The sequence below is a fragment of the Anolis carolinensis genome, chromosome 4 (genome assembly GCF_035594765.1).
Source record: "Anolis carolinensis isolate JA03-04 chromosome 4, rAnoCar3.1.pri, whole genome shotgun sequence".
Lineage (NCBI taxonomy): Eukaryota > Metazoa > Chordata > Lepidosauria > Squamata > Dactyloidae > Anolis > Anolis carolinensis.
Genome location: NC_085844.1, coordinates 44,691,880 through 44,709,356, shown reverse-complemented (window position 1 = coordinate 44,709,356; position 17,477 = coordinate 44,691,880). Strand labels below are relative to the sequence as shown.

The window sequence follows — 17,477 nt, the reverse complement described above, 5'->3', positions numbered from 1 at the left end:
ATCTGTTCTAGGTTTTAGCTCACAGTTCACAAAAATTTACCCCTGGTTTTTTGTGCAAGCCCCAAATTCAAAATAGGTCCTACAACTAGGATAGCTCTTTTAAAGTCTGTAGTAAGGCCCACAGAAAATTCACTATCTCACTGACATGGGAGTCACCAGCTACCATTATAAGATGAGATTTTGTAATCAGAGAAGTTATAGGTTGCCCTTATGTACATTGAGGATTTTGCTGCTGAGCTACTTTTTGAGTATGTGAAGACCTGCAGGCTCCTGGGTGCATTTAAATAAGAGATGGTTGTACTGTCTCCAATCAATCATGCTGCATGCCAAATGTGAGGCCAGCACAAAAAGAAGAATTATTGTCCTTTACTTTGTTTAGAATGGCTCCTCCTAAGCTAGAGGAAGCTTGTGTAATAATGTCAAATGAGATACTATTTAGTAAGCAGTAGATAACATATATTGGACAGTAATCATGGTCTTTAAGAAAGCATGCTAGTATCTGTCTCGTTTCATACAGAATTTGACTTCTTTACTGTTCCTTATGGAGATTTGATTGCAGTGTGCTGTCAGGAGCCAACAGTGCATACTATTTACTTGGCTCAGAGCCAAATCTGGCTTCTTGATTCCTCAAGAAGTTGCTACCAGCCCAGAGGGGGCAAAACCAATGAGCCATAGGGCATGCTTTTTATTAAAGAGGAGTCAAAGAGCGAAAAGAAACCACATCAGCTGCTGTCAATACTAAGCTAGTGCCAGAAACCCCAAGGCTACTACTGTTGCAGAACAACTGCCAAGCACTATAAATCTGAGATTTACTGTGACGCAAAGTTTCCTTAAGAGCTTAATTTCTGAAGCTACTGTATTACTTTTCTTAAAGTGCTGTATTTTAGGTAAAATCCACTTGAGGGAGTGAGGGTTAAGATATAAGTGTGAGTTTGATGAATGAAAGAACTACTCTGTGTGTGGTTCTTGGCAACTTGCCATGTCTTTGGGGATCATAGAAATTATTGATGACACAGAACACTTTGTATGCCCTTAGCCTGTACAGCTGACTCAACATAGGAAAAAAGTGCAGTCAGGAGATGAAAATGCTTTGCTATGTGAGACCTGAACTTTATTGTATCTTGGTGGGAATAAGGGTTTATGTATATTAAGGATTTCTGCATTTATAAAACACTTTCATGTGTAAGTATTGCCTGTACTAGTAGTATGCATACATTGTCTCAGTGATAGATTAGTAGATTCTGTCCTATAGAAATAATGAAAAATTGAAGTAATATAGCAAAAGACCTACTTAATTGCTACCAGACAGTTTTAAATGGGATTTTCCCCCTACAGCTTGATTATCATGAAAATGAGACAACTAGTTTAGCTGTTCATAAATCAGAAATAGGTTAACTACTTTCAAATGTTGTAGCCCGTGGCAGTGTTTCAGAGTATTAATGTGCATTCAACATTTTTATTATTTCAGGCAAACGGCATAAAAATCGGCCCACAGCATGCTGCTACTAATGCAACACTTGCCGCCAATCAGGGAGGACAACAGGCTGGCGGAGGCTGCTGTTGAACCTATTTTTACTTCCTAGCTGTCTGATGGGGCCTACTAACTTGTTTCACCCTCCTCCGCTCAATTTCAACTACAACATGAATTATTGTAAGATGGCATCATGTTGCAGAAGACTTTATTCTTCGAATTCTTGTACAAGTTTGAATAAATGGTTAATGTTCACTTAAAGACAGGTTTTGGAGATTGTATTCATATCTATATTTCCATTTGATTTCTAAGTCAATTTGATGTGATTATTTTTGTTAAATGTCGTCTTGTGCCCTTGCCTACGAACCGTATTAAACACTACAAAGTCATCAGAGTATTTTAATCAGTTTGTGTAGTTAGGTTGCCCAACTACTGTGGTTACCTAATGTTTAATATTGTAGAACTGTCCTCAACCTTTGTCCATTTTCAGAGCTCTGAAGAAAAATGGAAGGACTCTTTAATTCTGTATTTATCATTTACTTTCTGTATATATAGTTTAATAACCTGCTTGGGTGTATTTGCCAAGCTATAATTCTTTAATGCATTTGCATACATTCTATACATTTAGAGCTTGGGAGTACAGAAGCATTATTAGAAATTGCTTAGATACAGAATTTTAAACTTTATTGACATGTTAGCATGTTTGTCCTCTTGTCATTATCCTAGAGTCCAAAAAATGCTTTATGTATATTACTAGAAGCATATGCATTATCTATTTTAATGCCAAATGTTTGCTATTTGCTCACAAGTCCACAGCACCTCTTCAGAAATGGATTAGCTGTTTGCCTTAAAACATAGGTTAAACCATATTATAATGAATGAAAAATACAGGAAGCATTGAACCTCATAAAATGGCACATTATGAAGACGTTACTTTCTCAAAGGTTTTCTTTGCTTCTTCATTTCTAGGTATATTTTCATCAAGGACGGTTTTTTTCAACTTAGATGTACAGTGACTGTGTAAAATTGGTTTTTCTTTTTCTTTTTGGGTGACATGTAATCTTAGTATGGTAAGCATCTTGTCTGTTGTGAAGGGGGTGTAACAATAAAACTGCCAGACTGAATATCCTGAAAAAAAGCCAAAATTGGAAATGCTTTAGTGCTCTACTCTACATCATGATTTTCCATTTTTCCCATGCTTCTGATGAACTAGTTTACAGTACTGCAAAATAAACTCGTTTAACAATATATTCAAGTATAGAATATTAATGGGTGCAAGTGCAGTGAGACTGTTCTTTCATAAACTCAACATTTGCTGCTGAATTTCCAAAAATGCATTACTTCTCATTCAAGTGCTGGGAGAAGGGGGGAAGCCGGCCTCATAAAGGACAGCGGATAATGTGAGTAATTATTGCTCTAACTATAGGTTGTTTTGGTGGGTATACAATGAGAGAAGAGTTGATTTCTAAAGTTACTGATTGGTTGCATTAATATTTCCAATAGTACTCAGTTATGTTATAGTCTCATAACTCTTCCATTATTGGGTGATGAATTTACTGTTATTTGAGGTAAACTAACTTATACAAAGAATTTACCTTGTTAGCTATGAAAAAAAAAGATTTCTTGATGGGTATAAATATTTCTCATTCATGGTCTCTGAATCACACAAATTGAGCTACCTTTACCTGCGCAGTGCATTGTTCAGAACTTTTTAGGGCTATTATATAAGCCTTTTGGTGGTAGCCCCACCCACTTCTCATACCCGCCAAACCCCCAGTTCCTCTCATCCACCATAATGGTAGCATTGATTAGGCACCTTCTAAAACGTTGCTCTCTACTTCTGACTGATTCTTGGTTTGACTTGGATTTTGGACCAAGTTTGGACCAAGTCTGAATTTTTGCTTGTCTTTGTTGAGCTGTCTTCTCAGCTGGATCAGGTTTTGTTATTCACGGTTTCTCTGTGTGGTTTCCCCTTGGGTTTAGCACTCCTGTGTCACTGGAGTCTCTTGGTTTATGCCACTGTTGTTTTGGAGTTACTCCAAATTATTCCAAGCTTTTGCAGATAAGTCAAATATAAGGCATGGCCAATAAATCAAGCAACATCTCTAGAAACAAACCTGCTTGGAATAGTTTGCCTGTGAAAGGGACAAATAGGAGAGAAGTCAAAAACCAATACAAGAGCAAAAGAGAGTTGCCCGCTAGTCCAGAGGTCAGTGTTTTAAGTTTCTGAAGCAGAGTGCCAGAAACACCATGCCAAAAATTGGAGAATGGACATCTGTTTCCAATAAGGAATTGGGGTTAGAGCTTTTACTTAAATTGGCTGCGCCAGCTCTCCTCTTTTTGGATTTGGAAGATTCTTTAGAATTCGGAGTATAATCTATTGAGGTATCTCCATCAACTTTAGTTGCAGAGTGCAACTTGGCTTCTCGCACATATGACATGAAATCCTTTGCTGACCAAATGCTCTGTATGGCCCAGTCACTCAATCTTCAGATTCAGCATTCCAAGCCTAACGTTCAGGACCCAGTATGCCATTGTGTCCACAGGCAAACTTCTTCTCCCACTTCTCTTCTACTTCTGTATTATTTTGGCCATGTGGTGAAGAAGTCATGGCCAACTCTTCCTTCGATGCCATCCAAATCACTGTATAAAATTGTAGAGACTAGCTCTGAATGCTTATGCACCATACTAAGTCATGTTCAGTAATTGTGGATGCAGCACAGTATAAAAGATGAAATGTCTATGCTAGTTCAACCTTTATCTTCCATAAAGCAAACTACAGTGTCTCCATTGCGGTATACTAGTAATTTTTATAGGAGAAACTTCTCTGGTTTCTTGAACATCTCTCTAAAGAAGATAGACTGATTACAGCAATGCTCTAAACTGAGGCTTGGCTGTGCAACTAATTAAAACCACATTTCATATGGGGGCTAATCTTCCTGGAGCAGAATCTTTCTATTTCCATGCTTGGTTGGGATCTGCTCTGTCAGTAAGCACTCGTAATTATAGAAAAATAGCAGTTTCAATGATGTGCATCTATTTTATTCTTCTACCAATGAAAAAATCAAGTGCATGTATAAGATGAGGTTTACTGTGAAGAAGTTTGGGTTTCAACCATAATCCAAAGTGTCTAGCCACAAATACTCATAAAGGTCTGTTGGACTCCTAAGTCCCAGGCAGCCTTTCTTCCCAAAGACAGATTTCAGATTCTTCAAAAGGGTGATACTTAGATGCCTGCACGCCAAAAGGATCTGTACCTTGGATGTCATTTTAGGTCTTCAGATTTGGAATGTGCTCTTCACTGTTTAGATGCCCATGGAGTGCTGCTGTGCTTTGTCAGCCACACAACCTCTTTCAGGGTATCTCAGTGACTACATGCTATTAGTCTAACAAGAAAGTACTTTCTGTCAAAGACATTCCTAATAGGTTACAACAACTATTTTCCTGGCCTACAAATTTGCTGGCAAGCAACCTCCTGTGTAAGTGAGTGCTTATGTTGCCTCGGGAATGGCTGTATCAGACTCCTGAGGTGTGTACCTCTGCATGACATTTGTAGGGCTGCTACGGTCCCAGCCTATGACAGTAATTTTACACTACAGAATGGATGCTAGGTTCCAAATAGAGAGTGCTGAGAGTGGCATGACACCTTCCTCCTATGGCTAGTATGCTAGTCTCCCATTTGTGTAAGTCAAAGGGACTGAAAAACAAGTTGACTACGTGCAACTTTACGTTTTTGTGGGTCATCTATAAACTCATATCCACCCCGTGCTGTGCTGTGCTGTGCTGTGCTGTCTCTCCTTAGCTCCTTGACTGCTACTTTGGCATCCAGAGAACTGAGGAATTAGGCAGGAAAAACACGACATGGGAGTGGGAGAGTACTGCCAAAAAGCTCTTGTGGACTCTGAATGATGCATTGTGTAGTTGAAGATGATCCCATTTGTGTGAGTTTGCAGATGGCATTTCAAAGAACTACAGTTACACGTAAGCAACCTGTTCAAGTGTGTATATATAAAAACCATCTACCTACCTATTCTGTGTGAAGGTAGAAATAAAGTCCCTCTAGATATTGTAAGGCTGCATCTCTTAACCGCCCTAATAACGCTAATGATGAAGACTGCTAGGAGTTGTAGTTGAACACTATCTGGAGGGCCACATGACCACCATGCTACTGAACATAGCAAAATAATTCTCCTTTCTTGGAAATGTTACAGAGCATTACACCTTTCTGTGTTTTCTTATGGGGTTTAATCACTTGTAAAAGTTAAGTAATTTTGGCCTAAATATTTAAGTGTGAGTGAGAAGTTAAGTACACTTCTAATACTGTTAGCTGTTTTCTGATCCCACCATGGAGTTTAGCAATTAAGTGTGCATCATTTTTCTTCTAGTGGTGTGTGTGATAAGCCTGCAGTGAAGGTTGGATATGTCTATTGCTCCAAAGTCACTCAGTGAGCTCAGTTACTGAATTGGGTTTTGAATTTCAGTCTCCCAAGCGAACCCCTTGCTCATCTAACCCTCTGAATGGTACAGCAAACTAGCTCCCTGTAATAAAGTAGGAAAACACCAAAAACTGCTCTTTTTTAACCTGAGAAAACACCTTTTTAGAAATCTATAGGTCCTCCAGCACAATTCTATGGTCAACTTCTAGTGGAACCCTAGTAGACTGAGATACCTAGAAAGAATATTTCAATCAAATCCACAGAAGGCAATCCCACGAATATGGAGGGCCAACTGTATATTCCGTTGGCTACTTAAATTCTTCCTGTATGAAAGGTGAAATTACTTAAAATGTTAATAGATAAGGAAGGAAAATTATTTACACAGTTTACAATACATGTAATACAGAGTCCTTAAAGCATAGTAATAATTTATAGATGGCTTAATATTTTGGGGGAAAATGTGTATATACCATAAAGAACATGAGAATCATATTTTCTCGTGATAGAGCCAATTATTCACCTCTCTGTTACAGACTTGTGCCTAATTGTGCAAGAAACTAAGCTGTGTTCAAGCCAGTGTTACCCACAGCATGTCATACTCTTTTCTCCCTTCAGTACAGAAGAGAAATTGGAAATCATGGTTCGGCATTGAGACTATAGGTATTATTATCGTTGTTGTTAGATTTATTTATACCCCACTTTCTCTCTCCTGAAGGGGACTCAAAGCAGCTTGACATAAAAACATCAGTATACAATTTAAAATATGCAGATATATAAACATTAAAACAGAGTTAAACACAACACTACAAAAATCAGTTAAAATCCATCAAAAATAATGTGATTGTAAAATAAAAAATCTTTGATAAGACTTTGATAGTGAGCACATAGTTGACCATTCCTACAGTATGGCGTTGGTGCACTTAAGCATAGCTTGATCTTCGTATAGTGCATCAAATCTTTCTCATTTGCAATTGCTACAGTTCAGATCATTTGGTAAACCATGCAGATGAAATTTAGTCAGACATGCTCGCAGTGAGGTAACTTCACCCCTTTCATTTTAAATGTTTCAGGAGTGACATTAACATGCACAAGTTTACCAAAACTAATCCCTAGTAAGGTCTATCAAATATCCCAAGTATCCATAAGCACCTGTTTGCATAGTTATTAAAAATAAGGCACTCAAGGCAGCTTTTTTTGGCGGGGGGGGGGGGGGATCCAAGACACAGATACTTTAGTTTTGAATTGGAGAAATTGTGTACCTATTCTTACATATTCAAAAAAAAGTAATTTATTCCACATATCGGCATTCTGTATTAAGAGGAGAGGAAGCGTATGAACACTTGTCCCTTTACTGTTTTTTTTTTTTTTTTTTACTGGTTGAGGGGCAGAGTTTCCTTTTAACTATATAGTAACTTCATTAGTAGCATAACACACTCATTTTGTTTTATTGTGGAACTGCAGTCTCAGTCTGTAAATAATCCGTGTCAGTACTATGTAAGTAGCTGATGAAACGTCTTTACAAGATTTGCTGCGCATGAAAGAAACCACATCATTTGGTAATAAAAACTACTAACAGACTTTTAACAAAGCCAAGACCATGACAAAAAGCAGCATGCTATGGATCTATCACTTCTTTTCTTGGGATAGATTTTTATTATTTTTGGCCCTATTACAGCCCTGTGTTAAATAATGTGGATGATAAGAGGAAACAGACTCTTGGCAAACGTGGAAAACCAATTACAGTATATTACCCTGCTCAAACTACAGTCGTGGAGAGCCTGAGCCAAAGGTTTATTCCCTCCATGTCCTAAACAGCTGAAAAGCTTTCCTGCAGGATTGGCTTGAGCTAAAGTGAGCATGGAAATCTTATTGCAGACAGCAGTAAAAGGAGGGTAAAATTGTTTGATTCCTTCCTGCAAAACATTTTCTTATAGGTACTTTTTTCTAATTTTTTTTAGTACAAACAGATTTCTGAAATTTTGCCTTTCACTATGTGTCATGGTGAAAAGTTAAATAAATTAAAAATATTAAACAAAACAGCTGAATATGGACCATGAACAGGGTCTTTAAAACAAGAATTTTAAACATTGGATATAGTTTGATTTGGTCAGAAAATGTGGATATTACCGCATCTCTAAAATTGCCATTCCTTCAAATTTAACCCTCCCTATGCAAAATTATCTTTTTGAAGGGATAAAAGAAAATCAAGTGAGGCTAATTCTAACGTTGCTTCCTTGATCTCGCAGGAGTATGATTTCTGATTGCATTACATGTAATATATATACAACTTTTATTCTGATTCCACTTTTTACTGGCAAAGGTAGATCCTAACTACCAATGGCTGTATCTGTTTACCCAGATGAAATCAGAAATGTGCCAAACTGAATTTGCAGTTCTCGAATAAGAGCTGGCTGTACCATCTTGTTGCACATAGGTTCTTTGCTCAGCTTTTAGCCTCTGGATTAAATGACGGGGACTGTAGCTTACAGCTATGATTTGCTTGATGACACTTGGAAGAATCTTAGTGCACTTCTGAAGTATGAATTGTCAACATATAAGGTACTTCAAGCTGTTTTTTTTCTTTTTCCTTTATGGAAGTTGGTAGCAGAGCCTTCAGCTTCAGACTCTGGTATCTCCAAGTTTACAAAATAAAAAGGGTGGTGGGGGCACTTTAGAATAAGATGTGTTTCTCACTTTTTTTCTGTCTTTCTTCCAAAGGGATTAGATGATTGGCCCTTTGATTTGAAGGACACCTTCCTCGTAATAGAAGAAGCTGGATCCAGCCCTGCTGACTCATAAAATAGGAAGCTTTGAGGAATAGCAGTAGGGGAATGTGATAATGGAGGAAGTTTGGGTAACCAAGAGAGGAAGTAGGAGTGAGTCCAACCTCCAAGTCAAACCAAGGATCAGTCCAAAGTGGAATCAGAATCGTAGAGTTGGACGAGACCTCATGGGCCATCCAGTCCAACCCCCTGCAAGAAGCAGGAAAATCTCATTCAAAGCACCCCCGACAGATGGCCATCCAGCCTCTGCTTAAAAGCCTCCAAAGAAGGAGCCTCCACCACGGCCCGGGGGAAAGAGTTCCACTGTCGAACAGCTCTCACAGTGAGGAAGTTCTTCCTGATGTTCAGGTGGAATCTCCTTTCCTGTAGTTTGAAGCCATTGCTCCACATCCTAGTCTCCAGGACAGCAGAAAACAAACTTGGTCCCTCCTGCCTATGACTTCCCCTCACATATTTGTACATGGCCATCATGTCTCCTCTCAGCCTTCTCTTCTGCAGGCTAAACATGCCCAGCTCTTTAAGCCGCTCCTCATAGGGCTTGTTCCCCAGACCCTTGATCATTTTAGTCGCCCTCCTCTGGACGCTTTCCAGCTTGTCAAGTAATAGGCGTGAATAAATCTGAAGGACAAATAGTATGACTGACTGGCTTTTAAATACTAGAGATGGCATAAAAAAGCATTCAGTTCAACCCTGAGAGAAAACGATGGCTTCAAATGAGTAGTTCTTACCTCAAACCTCATGAATGCACTTAGGGTCTGGGAAATGTCACCACTCAGCCGTTCTTTGAAATAGGATTTTAGTTTGTAGATGGGTGGGAAATAAAAGAAGTGTGTTGGTGTTTGTTGACTCAGCTCTGCCTTCTGCCCTTATATTCGGAGTTATTTACTTCGTTTGACCACTTTGTCCTTCCATGAACTGGGTGTTTTGTGATTGCCTTCCCCAGCCTCAGCAGCCATTTTGTGAATGAACACACTCATGACATCCATTTTGTGATGGCATTGATATTGTCGGAATTTATTCTTAATTGGCCTCAAAGGGTTTGGGAACTTTGGGATAGATGAATAGATATATAGATTGGGCATTAATGAGCTGTCAATGCACTCAGAACCTGAAATTATGGGACCACTTTGACAAATGCCTGTCTTTCATTGAATATGAGCCATGAGAAATTATGGTGGCCTGAAATCACAGAGTGTTTGTCAATTAAAAACATATTTAATGTAAGGCCCTTCACATATTTTAGCTCTTGGAGAGGCATGGTCTTGTGAAGAGTCAATGTAACCTCAAAGATTGCTTTCTGCATGTCAAACAGATGACCCAGTCGTGTTAGCATGCTTCCACCTTCACAATTCTTGTCCATCAAGTGCATGACTGTCCCAGATTTCAGCACAAAATCAGATGCATGTTACACAATAGCTAATAAAATGTTTTCTACGCAAATCTTCTCTTGATGTAGATTGAATGCATAAATGAACACTTATTTCTAGCACCTGCTGATCCATATTTTCCCTCTGAATATAAAATACGATATCAAAAGAATTTTACAAGATTTTTCGTATTCGCCAAATAGAAGCAGACATGGACGTAAGACCCCTTTGTTCTGCTCAAATAATACACAACAGTCATAATTCTATTAAGTGGTGTGCTGCAAAGGGACTTTCCCTTTTGCCAGGCTTCACTGCTCTCCTTTGAGTCGCTCAAGACTATTAAGAGAGGGAAGTACCTTAGCATTTAAGGCTTCATTTAACATGCTGTGGCCTCACCAAACTGCAACTCCCAGAATATTATAGCCCTGAAGTATGGCAGTTAAAGTGGTCTCAAACTGCATTAACTCTACAATGTAGATGCACCCCTTGGCTCTTCACTCTATGGCAGGCTTGGGCAAATTTGCGCACTCCGGCTGTTTTGGACTTCCAATTCCTAACAGCCTCAGGCCCTTTCCTTTCCTCCTCAGCCCGCAGATTCTCTGTGCACGATCTGTCAGGGCTTTGATTATGCTTCTTTTTTGACTTGGGTGATGGTTAGAGTTTTGATGTAGGTACAGTAGAGTCTCGCTTATCCAACCTTCGCTCATCCAACTTTCTGTATTATCCAACACAGTCTGCCACCCGGATCCACAGCTGTTTCTCTAGATGGCAATGCGCAGAGTGTCATGACTGAGTACTGCTGGTAAAGAGAGCAGAGTGTACTCAGAAAGAGGCCTTGCTATTTTGAAGCCTGTTTTGCTGCTGAGAAAAAAGGGAGAAGAACCAGGACTGTATTCTTCTCTGAAGCAGATTTGTGGACTTCTGTAAGTGATCAGAGGGACAATTATAAATATTACTGTTTTTGATCTCTTGAAATCAGTAAAGTTCCTGTATTTTCGTTCTGAAAACCTGGGTGGCATGTTATTGTTCTGCGGGTGATTCTGGATCGTGGGCACAAGAAAGAGCTTCCATTTATCATCAATCTGCTACACAGCGGGCCAACACACCCAACAACACAAGTACAGCCACGCTCCTAAACAAACATGATGTTTTGGTGCTTAACTTGTAAAATCATAATGTAATTTGACGTTTAATAGGCTTTTTCTTAATCCCTCCATATTATGCAACATTTTCGCTTATCCAATGTTCTGCTGGCCCGTTTATGTTGGATAAGCGAGGCTCTACTGTATCTATCCCTGTGTGTAGGTTTTCTATAACCTGTGTGGCCTAACTGTTGATGACACTGCCTCATCACACTTGGCCATTTATCCACTTTAAATCCAGTTTCTGCCTCCTGCGGAATTCTGGGGTTTGTAGTTTGGTGAGGCCCAGAACCTGTCTGGCTAAGCTGTTTAAAGGCCACTCCCTAAAGTGGATTTAAAGTGGATTCAAACTCTAGTGTGATGAGGTCCTAGGACAGGCATGGGCAAACTTGGGCCCTCCAGGACATCTAAAAATTGCAGTTTTCCTTCGTTTTCTCCCCCAGGGTGAACTGGATGTTTGGATGGATGCTATGAAAGTGGTGTCAGGCTGCATTAATTCTAGTGTAGGGATCCTGTGTTTATTTTGGTCAGATTTCCGAAGCGGGAAAAATAAAGAACTTATTTTGCCAACTTGCTAGGAAAGTGAACATTTAAAAAAGAGAGAAAAGATTGAATCTGGGCAAAGAAGAGAAGAGTGGTCTGCATGGCTGACCGGGATGCATGTGCTGTGCCTCATTGACAATGGAGAGGGAGAGGGAGAGGGAGGGAGGGAGGGAGGGAGGGAGGGAGAGAGAGAGAGAGAGAGAGAGAGAGAGAGAGAACATAAAGAAAGGGGCCTTGCTGTGGAAAGAAGCCTCTGGAAGGATTGGAGGCCCTGAAACCGCGCGGATAATTATCCTCTCTTTAACACACACACATACACACACACTTGCTTTTTTGTTGTTGTTGTTTTAATTTCTTTCCCCTTTAGAAAATCCTCGCGAGGAGCTCTTCGCGCATTTACGGGATTAGCCCCGCGCCACCTGGCGCCCCCATTCCCCGCTTGGGACTCCGCCGGGAATTGGGGAGAGGGAAAAGGGGGCGTGCCTCTTCTCCCATTGGCTCGAAGCCAGGGCCAATCCGCGCGGCGGGAGAAAGTGCCGTCAGGGAAAAGGAAAACCCTGCGATTGTGACGCAAGAGACGGAGTGGAACTCGGGGCGGGGGATTGGAATCCCGAGAGGAGAGGAGAGGAGAGGGAGGGGACAGACAGGCCCTGCTGGAGCGGAGGCGGAACCCGGCGCTGGAAGGAGGAGAAGAGGAGCTGGGCGAGCACATGGAGAGGCCCCGGGGACGGAGGAAAGAGGCGGCGGAAGGGGAGAGGCGCCGGGATTGGCAAGGGCGAGTGAAGGGAGACATCCCCAGGGGATGCTGCCTCCCAAATACAAGTAGATGTACCTTAGAAGTGGGTTGCTATGACTTTCAAAATGTTCCAAAAGCATTCTCTCCTGACGTTTTGCCCACATCTATGGCAGGCATCCTCAGAGGTTGTGAGGTCTGTTAGAAACTAAGCAAGTGGGGTTTGTATATCTGTGGAAAAATGTCCAGGATGGGAGAAAGAACTCTTCTCTGAGGCAGGTGTGAATGGTGCAATTGGTTAGCACTGAATGGCCTTGCAGTTCCAAGGCCTGATTGCTTACTGCCTGGGGGGATCCTTTGTTGGGAGGGGTTAGCTGGCCCTGATTGTTTTCCCTGTTTTCACAGTGTTGTTCTTTATTTACTGTCCTGGTTTTAGAGGGTTTTTTTATTACTGGTGGCCAGATTTTGTTCATTTTCATAGCTTTCCCCTTTCTGTTGAAATTGTCCACATGCTTGTGGATTTCAATGGCTGCTCTGTGTAGTCTGACATGGTGGTTGTTAGAGCAGTCCAGCATTTCTGTGTTCTCGAATAATATGCTGTGTCCAGGTTGGTTCGTCAAGTGCTCTTCTATGACTGACATCTCTGGTTGAGTTAGTCTGCAGTACCTTTCATGTTCCTTGATTTGTGCTTGGGCAATGCTGTGTTTTGGGGTCTATGTAGACTTGTCCACAGTTGCATGGTATCCAGTAGTCTCCTGCAGAATTGAGAGGATCCCTCTTATCCTTTGCTGAATGTAGCATTTTCTTAGTGGATCTGTAGATAGTTTGTAGGTTGTGTTTCTTCATCAGCTTCCCTGGCTACCAGTATTTTAAAAAAAAAACCCACTAAAATTAGGACAGTAAATAAAGAACAACACTCTGAAAGCAGAGGAATTTGTGATATGAATCAATCAGGGCTGGCTAACACCTCCCAACAAATGAATCTCCCAGGCAGGAAACAGCCAGGCTTGAGGCTGCCAGGTTATTCAATGCTAATCAATTTGGCCAATTGCAACATTCACACTTGCCTCTTTCTCCCACCCTGAACATTCCACAGATATATAAACCCCACTTGCCTAGCTTCCAACAGACTTCACAACCTCTGAGGATGCCTGCCATAGATGTGGCCGAAATGTTAGGAGAGAATGCTTGTGGAACATGGCCATATAGCCTAGAAAACTCACAGAAACCCAGTGATTCCAGCCATGACAGCCTTCGACAACAAAATGTATAATTTTTGTTGTTGTTGTTACCAAATTCATCAATGTTATATACATGTATGTATGAAATAAATACACCTAGACCATTTTATACACCACATTTTGAACAAGTTTGTGCATGAAGCAACATTTGTGTACATTGAACCACCAGAAAGCAAAAGTACCATTATCTCAGCCTTCCACGTGGTCAAATTGGAGTATTTTTGCACTCTAAGATATCCTCAACCTGTAGTAACAAAATAAAGCAGTGGAGGCGATGGTGTTAAGACTAATGGATTTCCGTAGGGATCAGGAGGCTTTCCAGGTATAAGAGGAGAAGGGTTTTTGTGCTTCCCGTGAAACCCTTTGCTCCTTAAGCAAACACTTTATAATTATTTGTCAGGAATTTTTACTTACGTGTCATGAAACTCTTCCCACAGACAAATTGTTTTCCAAGAGTGTACACTTTGTATTTTGTTTGCTTAGGATCACTTTGTTCAGTCCATTCTATGTACTTGACCCCACTGTGTGTTTTAAATGAAAGCTGAACTATGTCGTCTTTTTAAGAGGTTGTTTTTGGCATAGCTGCCTATTTGTCTTAACTAGATGCAAGCAGATGTTGCCAACCCTCCACACAGAATTAGTTTAGTCAATCGCAAACGTATTTTGGGCAGGAAAATATTTTGCAATATGTTTGTGAATGATTCACTTGGTTTTTTTGAAAGCTTTTTCAGGAAGTCTGCCTGGCACAGGTCTACACTAGACTTCAGTCTGATCCTAGCTGAGTTGTTTTACTTGTGTTTGCTTTCCTGATATACATTATTCAAATACATACAAAAATATACCCAAAGAACAAGGATGTTGCTTAATAGTAGTGCAAAGTACTTGTTTGGGCAAAAATATTGAAGTGAATAATGATTTCAAAACTTTTTTAAAAACCATGTAGCTTGCAAGGGAATATTGAGTCATATATGCTGGTTTCCCAAGCAGAAGAAAATGCAGAACTGAGCAATGTCTGCTATCATTGTCCAGCATTAATAAGAATACTGTGTTAGCTTCATCTGAATATTCTGCATGGAAAAAGTGTGAATGAAAATTGTTCTCACTATATATCAGCTTGACACTTTATCGGATTCTGTAACTAAACTAGAATGCTATTGCAAGAACTGCTGTTTAGTGAAATATTTTGTTTTTAGTACAGTATATCACCTGGAAGCATCCTGCATGTGGAAATTCCCATTGAGTATAAAGTTATATAGAATAGCTGAACCTTGACTTTGCTTTCATCTCTAAATTCTGAACATGGCTTCCAAATGAATAAAATGTGTGTCATGTTGGGGGGAGGAGTCATAAATCAGCAAGCACATGATATTAGCCATGAATATTATCTGGCATAATATATGTATTTATATTTGTGTGTAAGAGAATATTGAGCTTTTCCCCCCAGGAAGAAAATCAAAGTGAAAGTCAGCTCGATGTATAACAGAACATTTGTATTTTTACTCTTACTGTTGAAGATAGTATACTAAAATTCAACTTATACGTTCACTTTTTAAGATAAAAATCCATACACAAGGAGCCAATATGTAAAGAACCTTGAGATTCAATTTAAAGTCTGTACACTTGCAATATATACTTAAAATGGGATGTGCTACTTCATAGACAGTGACAGCTAGTACCTTCATTTGGCATTTAGTGATCCTTTCACAGTTGCCACTCAGGCAACATATTGTTTACCACTAATCTGAAATGATAGTATATTTCACTTTAAAATAAAATAAAAGCTGAGCATCTATCTGTCACTTCGGTCCTAGGTATACTTTACTGGGAATATATACCTACTGAACACAGATGGAGGCCCCATATACACTGACCCTATATAATGCAGTTTGACTAGTTTCAACAAAAAACAAACTCCCACAAAAGCACACAAAAGAAAGCTCTTAATGCACATCAGTGCTCTGTGGTTTGTGTCGTCACCATTTGGATCTTAAAGTGGTTCCAGGATTTCCTATGTAATCATCTGTACAGTGAAACCAATTACTTCAATACTGGTTTGAAACGTGATCTGCCTTGTTCTACACAGTTTAGAAACAGGCTTTTATACGTAGAGTTGATTGCTTAGATATGTTGTAACAAGAATATTTTTTCTGGTGAAGGTTTATTTGTGAAGTCAGAATTTGAATTTATTTTTTGCTACTGGCATAGTATACTTAATCTAAATAATTTATACATAAGAACATGGGAAGCTGCTACTTCCAGAGGCAGAACACTGGTTCTTCTAGCCTAACACTGTTGATAAAGACTTCCTCCAGGGCTTGAGGCAGATTTTTTCCCAGTCCTGTCTGGAGATGCCAGGATTGGATTTGGGATTTGGGATATGTAGACATTCAATTCTGCACCACTGAAAAATAGTACTAATTTTACTTTCCAATTTTTACAAGGCTTCCATGCAGTGCAATATAGTTGAATTAAGTCTTTGTGTACCATTAACATACAGAACACAGTATGTATTCACACAGAGATTTAGCATAAGATTACAAAATGAAAGGTTCCTATAAAAATCTGATTCCATATCATTTCAAAATCTTAAGAACTGTGAACATCTTAACTGTATTATTTCTTCCATATTGAAACTGTTGAAACATACAAATTATTGAAATATACAAATGGACCTCCACATTTACAGGTTTGACTTTTGGAGATTAGATTATACATATTAGATTAAAATCTAATCTGTGTAATTTAGGTATCTCTAGCTCCTCCAGTGCAACTATGTGGGAAATGACTATAGAGAAAACAATCTCCAAATCTCTAGATATTTCAGTGTGATTCTATGGTCACCTCCAACAGAGGTTGGCCACAGGATTGTGCTGAATTACCTAGAAATTACTAGGGCGGTGTTTCCCAGGTTAAAGACAAAACAAACAATTTTTTAATTTGTGGTTTTTCACTTTTGGAAGGATGTCTCTAAACCCAGCAAATGTAGAGGGCTGACTGTGCGCCAAAGTGGATTTGACAGCATTATGAAATACAGTTGCTTTATATATGACTGGGAAAACACTTTTTTCCCTTTAACAGCTCCTTTGCATTCTGTAGTCTTCACAATTCATCATTGATATTTCATGTAATACTTGAAAACCATGACAGTACATAGATGCCATGTTTAGTTACTTATCACTTAGCAAATAGACAAGTGCATTTTGAGATCATCCTAGATGTATGGGGTGAGGGAGGAGTAGTATTTTAAAGGTTAGGCTACTGCAGATAATATTGATGTTCTGGATAATAAAATGTGCATAGATCTTACATATTTCTTCACTTAGAGCTTTGTTCCTTTTTTCTGCTGAACTCAAATTGTAGCTTCGTGGGATCACATAAACATAATGGCTGTTGACACGTATACAGTTTATGAAACATTGAGGCAGCTTTTCACATCCTGACATAGCAGGATGTGTGACACATGAGCTTTGTGAAGTCACAAGGTCAGCTACTGCATTCCACACTAGGAGCAAATTGCTGCTTCTCCAAAGGAAGCTAGTGCTGCATGCTACACCTAATTATGGATTCTTTAATGTCTGAAAAAGATGGTATAGTTTTTGCTATGCCATTCGGTTTTCAGGTCATTTTCACCTCCAACTTTCTTGCAATGTATGTGCTTATTCAGCTGTACCACTGCATATTCCTTGGCTGTTACTTGGTATGAGTCATTAATATATTGCATGTGAATAACACACCAAAATACCAATGCTGACATTTTTTTT

At 39.6% G+C, this 17,477-nt stretch overlaps 1 protein-coding gene across 1 annotated transcript in view; it reads left to right on the top strand.

Annotated features, from left to right (window-relative positions):
• rab2a (RAB2A, member RAS oncogene family) overlaps nt 1–2,719 on the top strand; it is a 53,282-nt gene extending 50,563 nt beyond the window's left edge. Inside the window, exon 8 of the mRNA XM_008108494.3 lies at nt 1,469–2,719. Coding sequence (XP_008106701.1) covers nt 1,469–1,564 — 96 coding nt within the window. The 3' untranslated portion in view covers nt 1,565–2,719. The remainder of the gene's footprint in view (nt 1–1,468) is intronic.
• The last annotated feature ends 14,758 nt before the right edge of the window (nt 2,720–17,477 follow it).